The sequence below is a fragment of the Rattus norvegicus genome, chromosome 4 (genome assembly GCF_036323735.1).
Source record: "Rattus norvegicus strain BN/NHsdMcwi chromosome 4, GRCr8, whole genome shotgun sequence".
Taxonomy (NCBI): Eukaryota; Metazoa; Chordata; class Mammalia; order Rodentia; family Muridae; genus Rattus; species Rattus norvegicus.
In genome coordinates this window covers 176,059,090-176,075,196 of record NC_086022.1, presented here as the reverse complement: position 1 = coordinate 176,075,196, position 16,107 = coordinate 176,059,090, and the positions used below count along the sequence as shown (strand labels likewise).

At 39.8% G+C, this 16,107-nt stretch overlaps 1 protein-coding gene across 2 annotated transcripts in view; it reads right to left on the bottom strand.

The window, feature by feature from the left end:
• Positions 1-16,107, bottom strand: part of Pde3a (phosphodiesterase 3A) — a 266,256-nt gene that overhangs the window by 95,335 nt on the left and 154,814 nt on the right. For both annotated transcript variants that reach the window (NM_017337.1, XM_063286623.1), the window contains exon 2: positions 12,248-12,298. In NM_017337.1, coding sequence (NP_059033.1) covers positions 12,248-12,298 — 51 coding nt within the window. The remainder of the gene's footprint in view (positions 1-12,247; positions 12,299-16,107) is intronic.

The following is a 16,107-nucleotide window of genomic DNA, read 5'->3' as shown; positions in this document are numbered from 1 at the left end:
CATGCCTTCATCTATCCTTCTATCCTCACATCTATTTCTTCATCCATCCTTCCATCCACCCATCTGTCCCTTCATCCATTCTTCTACCCACCCATCCATCTCTCCACCCATTTAGCATCCCTGAAGGAATTCTGAATGATAACCATTCTAAGAGATACCACCAAGATGATTTAGAAATATGAGAACCCCAATATCTCATGAAAAACCCCACAAAGCATCTAACATTTCACATATATAAGAGATGAATGATGCTGACAACACAGAGAAAAGTGTGGTTCAGATATCTGAGCTGTATGGAACGTGGGCTTAAGGAATAAAACAGCATTGATCTCAGGCACAGAAAACACGCTAAAGACGCAAAGCAGTGAAACAGCTGACGCTCCTCAGTCATAACATTTCACCTATTTTGGATGCTGGGTTGTTGGAAAACAAAACAAAATGAAACTAGGAGCCCAAAAATAGCAGAAATGTGTCTTTCTTAAGCATTAACTTAAACGATACGAACACATTAGAGTTTAGGATGCTTTTGCTAAGTGTAGAAGGAGATGTAAATGCTGAAATAATCTGGTGTGTCATTGTATGCAGCGTTCTTTGTACAACTATGGAGACACCTTTCATGGGAATTACGATGTGAATGGATATCCCGATTTATGAAAAGGCTTTGCTCTGATACAACAGGTTACGAAAAGCCTCCAGCAATTTCCGCTGTCACTCCCTACCTCTGAGCTCAATGGTTTGTACTTTCCTTTCTTCTCCTTCATCCCTTCACTGGATGCCATTAGCTTTCATTTGACTAATGAAGAAGTGGGTGATATCAATCTAAAATGCTAGTCCCTCCCTCAGGGAATAGATGAACTGTCTTAGTCAGGGTTTCTATTCCTGCACAAGAAGCAAGTTGGGGAGAAAATGGTTTATTCAGCTTACACTTTCCACATTGCTGTTCATCACCGAAGAAAGTCAGGACTGGAACTCAAGCAGGTCAGGAAGCAGGAGCTGATGCAGAGGCCATGGAGGGATGTTACTTACTGCCTTGCTTCCCCTGGCTTGCTCAGCTTGCTCTCTTATAGAACCCAGGACCACCAGTCCAGGGACGGCACCACCCACAATGGGCTGGGTTCTCCTTCCTTGATCACTAATTGAGAAAATGCCTTACAGCTGTGTCTCATGGAGGCATTTCCTCAACTGAGGCTCCCTTCTCTGTGATAATTCCAGTCGGTACATGACCCAAGATGGTCAGGAAGGGAATTTAACTGTAACCATGGAATTTGCTACAAGGGCCGCTATGGATACAAGATTCATTCACAGCCTGGTTCTCACCATTATGTAATATACTACAATACTCTTCACCTGTTAAACTTCTGAAAATGAAGTTCTCCTGGCTGCATCTCAGGCCATGTCAGTCTAAGAAGTCTGTAGGGGAGATTGACTGTAGAAAAGTATACCCAAAGGACTGGCTAATTCGGTCCATGAAGAATACAACTGAGATGCAGCCTCTCATGGTTTGCCTGTATTCAATATTTCTGTCAAGAAAAGGGCAGATTTAATGAACCCTCCTATGAAGCTGTCTACATTATACACTAATACGGGTTTAGATCTGGGTATTTTGAACAGCTAATCATTATTGCAACAATTAACAAAAATTCCCCTCAGAAAATGAGTTCATAAGGCTTAAAGAATATGTGCCATAAAAACAATTCCATAAAAATCCATTCCATAAAAAAAATGTGCTTTCAACCTTTTGAAATCTCAGACCCTACTCACGTCTTCATTCTTCCTTAATGATTCTTGATAGCAAGTGACTTTGGGTTAAACACAATGGTTTAAATGTGCCAGGAATGCCCACAAGTGTTAGTGAAGAAGCTTAAAGAAAAAGCAGTGATCATTTAATTAAAAATATGATATTGTCTATGATGCCAAGAGATTTATTAAGACAATGCAATCTCCATCATAAAATGAAGGGGTTTGCTATACGGGGGTCCCAAACAAGGAGTGTGCAAATGACACTACAATTGGAGCCCAACATTGAAACACACTCTGCTGTTTAAATAGCACAGTAACTTAATTTTTTCTCTCAGGCCAGATTAATAGCAATATTCATGGCAATAAATCTGCAAGGAAGGAACAGATGCTTTTTTAAGGAAATCTCGTTTTGATATGACTATTTACCCTCAGAGTTAAAATAATGCTTCTCTGACTCCTGTCTTTTTCCATAAACAAAAGCCACAGTGCCAAGAACCAACATCAGAAATGGCAAAATTATATATTTTTCTTCTTTGGGTGCATAAATAGCAATGCCAAGTTCATTTTGTTCCATTGATTTTAAGCCAAAGATACAGCAAAAAAAAAAAATAGTGAAAACCCTGGTCCCATTGTGTGTCACAGGCTTCTAATGTAAATTCCCACTCTCTGAGTGGCAGGAGGCAGGATGACTCTTCACAGAAAAATTCCATGGGATAAGGGACAAGGCAAAAAGGGACAGGGGAGCAAGGAAAAGAGGACTCACATGCTCTGGGATTGAGAATCAATGCTCCAACTAAAATAAGGCTTAAATATTACCTTTAAATTTTTTAACATTTGAGTTTGCATATAGAGGGGAGGCAGGCTTAGTATTTGAGCTTTAAACTATTTCAGTGAACACTAGAAGGTTGTCATCTTGCTAATTAACACATATTTCTTCAACACAGCAGTTCAGCACAATTTTTTCAAGTCAACTCATAAATTATAACTGGCTGGCCTTGACGTTGCTATGATTTTCCTGCCTCTGCCTCCCACATTCTGGGATTACAGACAGGCACCATCATGCCCAACTCTGTGGGCTTTGATGGACCAGCAAGTGTGCCGTGGCTAGCCCTACCATCTTCAAGAGCCAGCAAGTCTTTTCATCTCTCACCTAGAGAAGTAGCACTTTCACTATTTGCATATCCTTCTTACTCTTCTAGCCCCCTTCTAGAGCCATGAATCCCTCTATCTCAGAGACCATCCCCTAAGATGCTTTTACTTGAGCATTCTTTTTTTTTTTACATTCTTTTTTTTTAATCTTTATTAACTTGAGTATTTCTTATTTACATTTCGGTTGTTATTCTCCTTCCCGGTTTTTAGACCAACATCCCCCTAACCCTTTCCCTTTTTAAATCACTCTCAAAGTGTCTGCCATTGAGGCTGCATAAACAACTCTCTCCAAACTCTGGATGTTCATGAGTGGAAAAGAGAAGAACTCTGCCACACAGCTCTAAGTCGGAAATAGTTGCAGAGGTCCAAGTGTGGAATGTAAACCAGGAGAACTCAGCTGTGAAGCCACAGAGCCTGTCAGCAAAGCACTTTGACTGAGCTTGATATCCTGTGGATTTCCAATAAGAACAAACTTTAAATTGCAGCAGGCTAAACATTTCCAGGAATTGTCCATCGTATAATGTGTCAACACGCTCCAACATACAAATATACACATACACATACATATATACCACAATATAATACATACATACATGAACACTAAACACACACACACACACACACACACACACACACACACACACACACACACACACACACCAAAACCTCAAATACCAGCACCTAGAAAATTCAAACTGACAGGAAACTCCATTCGAAATAACGACAAAATTAATGTCTACTGCCCTGGTTTCAGTAGTTAGTATGATACTCGGTCCTTGTATTTGCTTCTTTACAAACAGAATGATCCCTCTTTAATCAACTTGCCTTGTACCCACTACATAAACAGAAATGTGGCAAGTGGATCTATTCTAGTGATAATACCCTTGCCGGAGATTTCTGGCTTCCGATGACAAGCCGTACAAGTCTGCACTCTCTTCCCACCCTTACAGTTTTATTTGAAAGTAGAAGAGGAAAAAACTCTCAATTTCCATTCCAGAATACATTCTCTCGATTACCGAAAAACATCTCACTCTGTGCCACCAAGTCCCTAAAATCATGCAGTTAAAGTGCTCTAAGAGTATTTTCCTTTGTCAGATTCAACAGTACAAAGGTAAAATGGCTCTACTCTCAAGTTACTGTACTTTTCTTTTGACTTTTTTAGTAAGAGGGAAAGCTATAGACCTGCACCGTTAGTTAGCAGGATTTGTGTATTTATCTTGAAGACTCTCTACGCCCAGTCATGCTGGGCTTCCTTTTCTAGTTACAGCAGCTTTGACTGCAGAAGTGTTCCGGAAGTAGCGGGCTGGAAGGATTGCTGGTTTTGAGCACTTGGTAAATGCTTATTCTACTCAAACTTTCTACAGATAAATACCCATTGGGCACGCCTGCCCTTCTTGTTGCCTTTTGGAATGTTTTACAAGGGCCTACAAGGTTGTGATTTAGCAAAACATTCATACAGCATTGCACGTGCCTTGGGAACAATGCCCCCAGTCCTTAGGACAAGGAGGGCATTCAATAAGTATTAAACATGTCTGCTAATCTATAAACACGGGGCACATCAAAGCACAAATGCCAATGGCGATTTTCCCTTTTATTTCTGTGAACGCTTTTGATTCCTGTTTATTGATGTTCTCTGCAAAGGACCAAGGCTTTTAACACAGAGTGACAGACCCACGGTTATCCATCAGGTCAGAGAACCACAGGGTCCATGCAGCCACTGCTCAGCTGAAGCATCCTCTCTCCTCTGCTCCTCCTGTCAATCACCGCAGTGTTCGAGTGTAAGGACAATACCCCTTCCCCCATAGCTTTGGAGGACATTTTCCCACTGAGAGAGAACAGCTTCACAGGGAGGCGAACATGATCTTAGAAAGTAAAGTGTGGCCTAGAGACAGAACCTGAGACTGTGTAGTGGCGAACACCAGATGAGCAAACTCTCATATTTCTATGTGACAGGCCAAAGCTGATCAGTCCACAGTCACCAACCCCCTTCTGCACACAGCAGAGACAAGGCTATAATCCCAACCAAAAGCAACTTTCCTTCGCCAACACCACTTGGACGTGCTTGGAGTTATCTCCATGTTGCCACTGGGAGAGGGTGGCTGCCTTTGTCTCCCGTTTCCAGACTCTGCCGTGCTCAGATGAAACGAAAGGCTCTGAGGTTACTGCTGCTTTTGCTCATTTTTCCTCAACTGAATTAAAGGGAGCACTTTAGACCTGCAAAATGAGTTCCGAGAATTTGTGTATTTACGTCAAAGGTACTTGGGTATGAAATAATTTCTCGCAACAGAGGACAAAGGCAAGGCATGTCTGTTATTAATGAAATGAAAAACAAAAAGAGCTTCACAAACTGAAGAAAGAAGATTTCAGAAAGAGTCTCCAAACAGACCTGATAACAGTGGTGATTGTGTGTGTCCCTTCTGGTGACTACTTCATGAGACAAAGTCACGCCTGAAACGCATAGGCCCAGCCATGAATTTGTTGTACTGTCCAAAGCCACAGAAGCAAAATCTGAACAAATTTCACAATGTACCAGACACAAACACAGGAAACACAACAGGAGATATGGAGAAATAGCTCAATGACTAAGACCAAGTGATGCCCTTCCAGAAACTCTAGTTCAGCTCACAGCATCCACATTGGGAAGCTTATATCCAGCTCTGTGGGATCCGATGCCCTCTTCTGGCCTCCACAAGCACATACACACCAGCACTAAATCCATCAATAAATTCCTGTTTGGAGAAATGCCCCAAAAGGGACAATTATTGGAATGATGTCTAATCCATTATTCAATTGATACTCTTGTGGAAAAGTGAAAAAGGAAAAACATTCAAGTGAAAGTCTGAGAAGAAAGTAGCTCTGGAAGTGAACCCTACGCAAGGCATGAAATGCTAACTACAGCAATGCACTAGGCACTCGGACAACGGGAGGATGGGACCATGGCTCCTGCTCTGCTCGCACTAATCCCTCGTAATAAATTCCTGGGAAATGTGGCTAGGCATCGTCCTAAAATATATTAAGAAAAAAATAACTCGAATACACTTAGATGGCATTGTTCCAGAGCAATCTGGAAGACATTTAGGTGGTTCTTCTCATTCTCGTATAAAAATAAATTATTTAACCAAGGAAATAAATGACCGCTACTGAATTAGACATTATTGGCAAAGGGTTAAGTTAGCTACCCATTCTCTTGTAGATCCAGACTGCACAGAAAAGTGGGGCACAACGGCTCCTCGCCAAATGCAGCCAGATAAAGCCGTAAAAGCTAAGTGGGCTTAGGAGTTGCTTTTTATTGCAGCATCTTCACGGACTGGCACCACCAGGATGCCACACACAATTAAGGACCTACCACTAACACAGTTCAGAGGCTGCTCTGTAGGATGCTAGGATCCTGATACATTCACATTTTCCACCAATCTACTCACCTACCTTTATGCTCCGCACATTAACAAACTCAATTATTTATGAACAGCAAGACCAGAGCCTCATTGTCTAAAGCAAGACTTCAATCACACCAAGTTGGCAAAGCCTAGTTGTCAGTAGGACATCAATAATACACTAAAGAGGGAAAAAAGAACCCGTAAGTTCTTACTGATGAATTAAAAAGACTTTAGTTTCCCGTTTGCCCAAACAATAGGAAGTTCATAGCATCACAAACCAGACTGGACTATCCCACTAGAAACACCATGTGAGAAGTAAATTTGGGGTTCGTGGAATCCCTCCCCAGCCCCTGCACTTAAGGAACCTTTGGGATAATATTTTTCAGTTGCTTCTCTTAACTTCTCACTGCAAAGTTTTTTTTCATCGAGAATTTAAGGGGGAGGGGAAGCATAATTGCCTTCTGAGAATGTCATGCCCTGACTTCATGTGGTATTACTGGGAACGACGCCACATGAGGAATCTCTGAGTGATCCTGGGAGTTTATTTATCATTTAGCAGTTTTCCTATATTTGGATAATCTAACGACTGAGAGTGGATGCTTCAAAAAGCAGAAAGTAGAAACAAGAAAGATTAACTGTGTCCTGTGAGTCGATGGATTAAGTCACAGAATTATAGACTATAACACAAATAGGCTTGAGTAAAATTCTTGCTGAATCTAAACAAGGATATGCAAGTAGGGGGTGGAATTTATTCAGAGCAAGATAGGTAGTTTTGATATAAAAGGATCACATAACTTCCACACTGAGTAATTCATCTGTGACAGAACCTTGAAGGATGAAGGGAAATTTGAGAAAATTTTTATTCTTAAGCATCTCAGAAGAATCCTCAAGAAATTAACTCTATCCCGGTAAAGATTAAAGTTGACCTTAGATAAAAATAAACGTTCACAAAAATCACTTCCTCGCAACTAGATGAAGTTGGGAATTATTTTGTTCAGTGCTAATTCCTCAAAAGTTAAAAAAAGTCATGTTTTCCTTAAAAATTATCCATACTTATTGTTCGTTTACATCCATGTGTCAGAGGGACAGATGTAGGAACTGATTCCCTCTGTCACATGGGTCCTCGGTATTGAACTCAGGTTACCGTCAGGTTTGCGAGCAAGTGGTCTACCAGCTAAACCATATTACTATCCTGTATATACATATTTTCCTGTTAAAAAATGTCTATATATTCATGTTTTCCTATATAAAAATTTGTTAACTTTTATTGTTCACGTCTGAGTGTTTGCATCCATGTATGTGAGCACCATTTGTGTGCCTGGTATCCATGGAGGACAAAAGAGGGCATCATATCCCCCACAACTAGAGCCTCAGAGAAAGTACGTCTGTGGTGGGAACCAAAACTGGACCCTCTGCAAGAGCAGTGTGCACTGGTAATTACTGAGCTTCCTTAGAATAAAACACATAAGACTTTGTCACTCAGAAAATTCAGAACTGCTGATAAAAAAGCTCTACGATTTCTGCTAAGCTATCATCTATCTACCGAATAATTAATTATTTAACTCTCGAGATAAGGTCTCGCCCGATAGCCCAGACTCCTCTCAAACTCTATGCAACCCTTCTGTCTGTCTCGTTCTCCTAAATGCTGAGAAACAAGAGGTGTGAATGGCCACCTCTACTCCTGTCAGGATTTCTCGATGTTCATTTTTCCAAGCCAGCCCTCCTTTTGATATCTGCAAAGGATATCACCATCCAAGGTCTCCCACACTGAACCCTGCCTCCCAAGAAAAGGAAAAGGCCTCAGGTTGGAAGCCTACTAATCCTTTTGTATGACTGGTCACCATTCCTTCTCCAGCTCTGGGACAGATATTATTTTCCAAAGCATTTCCATATACGCATATGCTTTGGGGTCTATTCTCCAGTATGCTGTGAATCTGGGAATATGACTGGGCTTGCTGGAATGGGAGGGAGAGGTGAGCTGTGTGAATGAAAACCTTGTACACAGTAGACAGAGGAAGCCCTTTGCACACGGGTGTACTGTGCACCATGATCAGCAGATCATCAGGCAGGTATGGGGCTGCTCTGATGCTTTGTTTCATATCTCTTGTATCTGTTGTGACTAGGGACACTCAGCACTTAATTCCCTCCTGTCCCTGACTCTCTCCACAATTCTTTCTTTTGGACAAAGCTTTTCCATCTCACCCCCTCTTGGTTCAAGTCCTGCATTCTCCTTTATAACATCACCTCTTTATCAAAAAGCACTTTTGCTCACACTCACCAGTGTCCTAATCAGTCACCCAAAGATAGTCTCATCATTTTCATTCTCTTGGACTATGGTCTTAACCTTCTTTTCCCTGAGAGTACTGTTCAGTTCTGACTCGTTTTCTTCCACTGCTGACTTCATGCACAACATGTGCACACAGCACCTCCCTCCCTGGCTTCCTCTCAGTGTGACCAGTGAGTAATTCCTAAGAATTGGCCGTTTCTTCTGTTTTTCTCTTCAAACATTCTTCTGGGAGTCTATCTGCTGCTGTAGTTAAATTATCACATGCACAACTAGCATTTCCACATTGACATTTGTTCTCTTCTGGCCACAGAACAGCTAGACTAGTCCCTTGTGTATTTGGATGAAGCTTCCTTCTGGAATTGCCATCCTGGCTGCTCCTTGTTGGCACCCACACTGGAGCTGCCATCTTCCTTTTGAAGGTTTCTGTTGTGGCACAGAATCTCCCAATGTACTAACTCAACCTTCCTTATATCCCCCTATGACCTCATTAATGTCATATGGTATTCTCTGTCTCAGCCCTTTAGAGTAATTCCTGTGACAGTCCCCATCCCATCAGTACCATAAGACATTCACATCAGGTAAGATCCTTACCCAATAGGTTTCAAAGTAAAGCTACAAAGAAAATTCTCATAAACGCAGTTATACTTAGACTGTTATTCGAATAGTACTATTCACTGTTCCCTCTGTGCACTCTGGAGACTTGCCTAACATTAAAGGCTTGTCCCTGCTGGTACCGTTTCTATGAAGTAATCATAATTCCACTAGACAGAAAGAACCATCTTTCATTGCCAAAGTTCCATTACATTTTGTTTATTTACTGGGTGTTTTTCCTACCAGATGCCTTATATGGGAATTACAAATAGAAAATTCTATTTTTCAATATTTATCTTATTATTTTTAATCATGTGTGTGATTATGAGTGTGCAGCTGGGTATGCATGTGTGTGTCAGGTCCTATGAGACAGGGGGTTTCAGATTCCCTGGAGCTGGTGGCATAGGCAGTTGTCAGTTACCTGCCATGGGTGCTAGGGATGGAACATGGATCCACTTCAAGAGCAGTGCATGTTCTTAACCACTGAGCCATCTCTCTACACCCACACAACTGCTCTATTTCAATCCATGACCGTCATGTATTAACATGAAGTGAGTGTTTATAAACCATTCTAAATTATACCGAAATGAGATTGGATTTCACTAAGGCCTTGGAGTATTAGTTAAATAGTAAATGATAGGCATTCAGGTGAAGCATGCTTGAAATTCCCTTTGAAAGATCGAGCCATTTGGGAATATTATATGTGTTTAAAAGTCAGGAAGAGAAGAAGGGACTACTGGTCTACCCAATGCTTTTGGTGTCTTATGACAGCAATGTAGTAGGAAATTTTAATTAGGTCAGGGGTTGTTATTCAGTGCTTCATTTATCTTTCTGGAATTTCAGAAGGTCGAAGAGTTCACCATTAACTGTTCTTACTTCCTAGTGGGCATTTGTATCTCTGCATTTTCCACATTACTTGAAGCTTCAGTAGGACAAAGGAATACTACATTGAGAAGAATCACTCCACTGGCAGAAAGACACAAGAAGCCCTTGCTGTGGATGATACAATTACTTGGAGCATGGGATTTGTATTGCTAGCTAATTCAGCTAACTCATTTGCCTTTCAGAACCAGCAGGCTTTCTAATGTCATCTAACTTTTATGGAAACACTCTTATATATAAAATGTAAGCTTTTATACTTATATATAATACCTAGACATAATTTGCTTTGGTCTGTGTTTTCTTTTATACTTATAACTAATGGGAGAATACTTTTCCTTATAATTTACATGATAGTGTGACCAAGCCCAACTTTAATATAATGGCCGTTAGAGAAAAGCATACTTTAAAAAACAATATATTTATATATCTTACTACATTTTTTGGCAGTTCATGTCTTCAACAAGTTGCTTGGACATCAAAGCATTTAGGCAGTAAAAATCAGAAACTATGGACTTAATTATGTTGTTTATTTAATACTTATTTTTAATAACTCTTTAATTTGTGCAGTTTTATGTATGTGCAGTTTTGTATATGTGTAGTTTTGTGTGTGTGTGCAGTTTTGTAAATATGCAGTTTTATGTAGGTACAGTTTTGTATACGTGCAGTTTTTGTGTGTATATATATAATTTTGTGTATCTGTAATTTTGTGTATATGCAGATTTTTTTGTGTATGTGCAGTTTTGTTCTGTATATGTGCATGCCTCTGGAGTCCAGAGACAATGCTTTCCCTGGAGTTGGAGTCATAAGCCCTGCTGAGTCCCCTAGTATGAGTGCTAGCAACCAAATTCAGGTCCTTTGCAAGAACAGATCTTGCTCTTAATGACTGAGCCATATCTCATTCTGGTGCTGCTTCTTTCTATTAGTGGTTTGCACTCATATGGAATTTATTCTGTTAATATCAACAACTCACTGCCCACAATGCAGCAAACTGTGACTTAAGATGTTAAGAAAGCACAGGACACAGTTTCTTAGGATAATCCTGATTTGAGTTTGATTATATTACTCATTAATTCAATTGATATAGATGAAAACAATCACAGCTTCTATGAAAATAGAGTCATAGTATTAATCTGATTTTCTACTCCATCTCTGTTAAGACTATATATTCTGTAAGATTTTTGCCTAAACATTCTCAGTAGAAATGCTTAACAACCTTTTAAAAATATTGAACAAATGTTAAAGTAAAATAAAATAAATCTTCTAATAGCACCATTGAAACAACCGATTGAGTTGACGTCATTTTCCCAGTGATCTAAATGAACAGTTATCCACACACACAGTGAGGACACAGGCACATATAGACACATGAGATACACCCTGGGGTGGCCCACATTTGACAATGAACAGGCATTTACTACACAGTACATTCACATAGGGCTAAGAATTTCTAGCCACATACTTTTTTGTGGTTACATTTATAGTCAGGTAAACAGAGGCTGCTATGAGAAAAATATATCTTCTACATCTTTACAAAATATCCTGAGAGGAAAGGGGATCTTCTGAGTGTGAAACCAAGCCTTTATTCTGTCAGGCAATGTGATTATGGAAGAAAAACATATCCACATTGTCTAATTAGGTCATTAAAAAGGACAAATGCGTCATGGAAGCTTTTCCCTTTTGCCTAAGACATAAAACAAGACAATGAAAACAGTCTGGTAATATAGAAAGGGCTAGAACTTGTTTATTTTCAAAAATAATAGGTCCTTTCATCTTTCTATTCCTTAGACAAAGACAATTAATTTGGAGACAACATTTTCTAATTAGTTCAGAGTTTACCCCCGATTATATTTCAGAATATTTAACCAGAAACAGGAAGCTAAAGGAGGGGAGGAAGAGAACACATGGAAAATTATCAAAGGAAGTGAATGAGGTCCAGAGAGTGGGTTGTTGATCGCAATGCCTTCTGCAGAGTCGAGAGGAGCATAAAGTTCACATGCATATAAACACAGAGTAATCCAGGAAGACCAGGAAGGAAAGACTGACATCTGCCTGCGGGTCTTGAAATCCAGACTTTAATTGCAGCTAACTTAAATAAAAACAAATGGCACAATTATTTTCCCCCTTCCTCTGCCTGCTGATTATTATTTCTTGAATTTCACAGAATCTATTCTTCAAAGCATTAAGCAAGAGAGCCTGAGAAAATGAAGGAAACGGTATTTACCTGGGATCCTCGTGACCCTCTCTTGTGGTCCCATTCTGAATGGCCCATGAGCTGTGAAGACAGAAGGGTAGTTATGGTAAATTAGGTTCATATTTTATGTGGCCAGCATTCTTACTCATGCTTTAAAAGAATAATTAGGCTGCTGAATCTGTTTTCTAATAGGAATGGTTATCAAGTAGACATCATGAGCAAATTAGCATGAAGGAATATACTGTCTTGATAGCTAGCATTTCAAAGAGATATCGAAATATCTCTGGTAGGAAGAATCTGCTTTGTGTGCCTCTAGTATCTTTGCCAGAGAAATCCTAGACACATGTCAAATTGTGCAAAACCCCTTGTCAGTAAGCTTGTGGTTACCCAGTGCAATAAACACCATAAGTCACACAACGAGGCTGTCTAAAACACTGCCAGTAAGAAGCAGGCTGATCTTACTTTTAGTTATTTTCAATTCTCCTTTGGTAACACCACACAAACGTGACAGAGTCAAAGAGTACAGTGAGAGCCAGGTGTGGTGGTGCGCACCTATGAGGTGCACACCTGGGACACTGAACAGAAAGGTGGGAGGTACAAGGGACAGAGCTGAAAACAGTCAGAGGCCACCGTGAGCTAAGCAGGACTTTCTCACAGATCAAAACAAAATGCTCAGGATCAAAATCAATTCATTTAACAGGAAATACTCCCTCACCTTACAAAATCTAATGCTTATATTTTTTTACAACAATGTATTAAGTAGTATCAAGTTTTCCCCAAAATAAGAATAGCTCTGAGCTACTTAGCCTACACTGCAGGATTATCATTTGTTAGAAAGTAAGAATTTTTTCAGAAAAAAAAATATTAAAGAAATATACATCTTTATAGGAAGTGGGGGGGATGAGGCATCATTCATTTCCCTTGCTCACGTACATCCCATAATAAGCTGAAGGGTCACTTACAGCCAGGAAGCTCACCAACAGCATGAAACAGATACAGCCACCCATGTCCCTCCCTCTCTGGTGTATCAGCCCTTCAGTTGATACAGTAGCAAGCTACACAGTATCAATGAGCGGCAGTGCACATTTAAACACAACCCAGGAAATGGACATCTGTAAAGAACAAATGCTAAGACTTGACTAATGGCTAAAAACACCAAGAAGATTGAACTCCCTACATTGTGTTCCCTGCTGCTTCAGATTGACAGGTGCAAGGGAATTTTGTCAAAACCTAACGGAATGTTTCAAATAATACTGAAGAAGTCTTAAATTTGAATATGATAGCAAAGGTGTTAGTCATACTGGAGGATTGTTGTCTGTATCATGGATATTTGGTGAGAATAACTTTTAGATCTGTTTTACCACCAAAAGGAAAAATAACGGTTGCTCTCTGATAAAAGGTCCATGTGAATGCCGTTGGGTACACACTGGCGTTTCCCCAAGTGTCCCTCTTTCTTATCCATGTGCTTAAGTCTACATGAAAGTTCTGTAGTAAAATCCACCTCTGCCTCAAAAATAAAATATAACATACAAGATGACAGCTGCCTCTGTTATTTGGATGCCTTATTTATCTCGAATGTTACTTTCTAGCAGAAAGGCTGAAGGAAGAACCCCAGCTACTTATAAATCAAGTGTAAAGGATTGCACACTGCAGCTTAGTCGGGGAATACGGGTTTTGATTCCAGCACTAACTTTAAAAAGATAAAAACACTCAACTCTTAACTTATGGGAAAATGTTAGTATTATTGGAAATGAAAGAAAGTAAGCTGCTTCTGCTGCCTATCAATATAGTAAATTTATCACCGTAACTAGCTGGTACAAAGTAAAGGAGAAAAGCAATACAAAATATTCCTAGCTTATGGCAAATGGAAATATATAAATATATTATGCATGTGCATATTTTATTTACACACATACATATATGCAAATAGGCTGTCCTTGAAAATGTATAGCCTTTTCAGGCTAGAAACATGGGTGTTTGGCTAAGAGCATTTGCTTCTCTTAAGGAAGACCCAGTTTCAGTTCCAGGACATACATGGTAGCTTATAGCCAGCTCTCCTGCACTCTAGTTCCAAGGAATCTGAAGGGCATCCAAGGGCACTAGGCATACATACAGTGCACATACATATATGCAGGAAAATAACTCATTTGCATAAACTAGGAATAAAATAAGTCTTTAGAAAGCATGCCCAGTCACTATTGCTGATGCTAAGAAGTGCTTGCTGACAGGAGCCTGATATGGATGTCTCCTGAGAGGCTCTGCCAGAGCCTGACAGGTACAGATGAGGATGCTTGCAGCTAACCATCGGATGGAGCACAGGTACCCCAATGCAGGAGTTAGAGAAAGAACTGAAGGAGCTCAAGGGGTTTGCAACCCCATAGGAAGAACCATATCAACCAACCAGACTGCTCCCCTGCCCGAGCTCCTAGGGACTAAACCACCAATGAGTACACGTGAAGGGACCCATGGCTCCAGCTGTATATGTAGCAGAGGATGGCATTGTCTGGCATCAGTAGGAGGAGAAACCCTTGGTCCTGTGAAGGCTCATTTCTCCAGTATAAGAGAATGCCAGGGCTTTGAGGTGGGAGTGGGTGGGTGGGAGTGGGAAGATCTTCATAGAAGCAGAGGAAGGGGGCATGAGAGAAGGTGAAAAGGGGATAACATTTGAAATGCAAATACATAAAATGTCCATTAAAAAATTTTAAAAAGCATTCCCTTTGAACTAAGTAAACCAGAATTAAAAAAAAAAAGTCCAGTAACAACAGTCTTCTAAAATCTGTTATATAACAGAAGCCAAATCAGACAATAAGTTACAGTATGAGATTAATTTGCAGAGTGCAATTAAAATTTGACATTAGACTCTTTGACCAAAACTGCATAAAAAAAATCTTTGTGACTTGATAAGTCAAAATAAGCTAAGGTAATTCCTGCTCCTCATTTTCGAGACGCAATTGATCACTGCCCCCACAGCAGCGTTATTGTAAGGATTTAATTACAGTTTGTCTAGCACATAATTTCAGCAAAATTAGCCAACTTATTATTAAATGTTCACACAGTTCAGATTTCTTTAATGTTTTCATTTTTTAAATTTCTGACTTATGGGCATTGCTTTTTTTGGTAAATGCTCATTTATTCTAGTTTAAAGTTGCTGATGAGGTTCAGAAATACTAATCAAATAATCAGTATGGTTCATAGATGTTTAAATAAAGCCATTGAATTACTTGTTCTTTAAAACTCTCAAAAGCAGCTTTTGACACACACCAGTGGCAGGCCCCACTGTGCCTTCATGGTTGGCCCGCACTGACACTAGGAAGGATCTATGCATGGAAGACGGGTGACAGGGTGGGGCAAACCTGTACTGGTGGCAATGGCATTTGTTAAAGGTTTGGGAAAGAACACCTGCCCTACCGATTTCAAACCAGCAGGGTTAGAATAAGGTGGCAGTCTGCTACCCATGACTGTCACAGTGAACATGGGTCAATTAATTTTTAAATGAAAATCCTAATCTACCACCTATGAATTAAAGAGACTATTTGTCTGTAGCATCAGGTCCAGAATGCAGTGTTTTTCTGAGCAAAGGAAAAGCATGAAATTTCTCCTCTACCCCACATGTTACATCTTAAGTATCTTAACTTTCTTTATCCCTAGAATAGTGTGATTTTCAATTAAACACTTCTTACACTAGAAAAGATCTACTCAGTAGTTTGTAAATCTGAATTTCTAAAAATTCTTCTGCAATGACTCACTGTCTAAATTTCACCCTTTCTTTCAAAAAATGATAATAATAATTTGCCAAGTGTGTTATCTATTGGAGACAGTAATTTCCCATCATCATATGATAAAGCAATGGGAGGACATTAGTGTAAATGAATTATATTTTGTTCTACAAA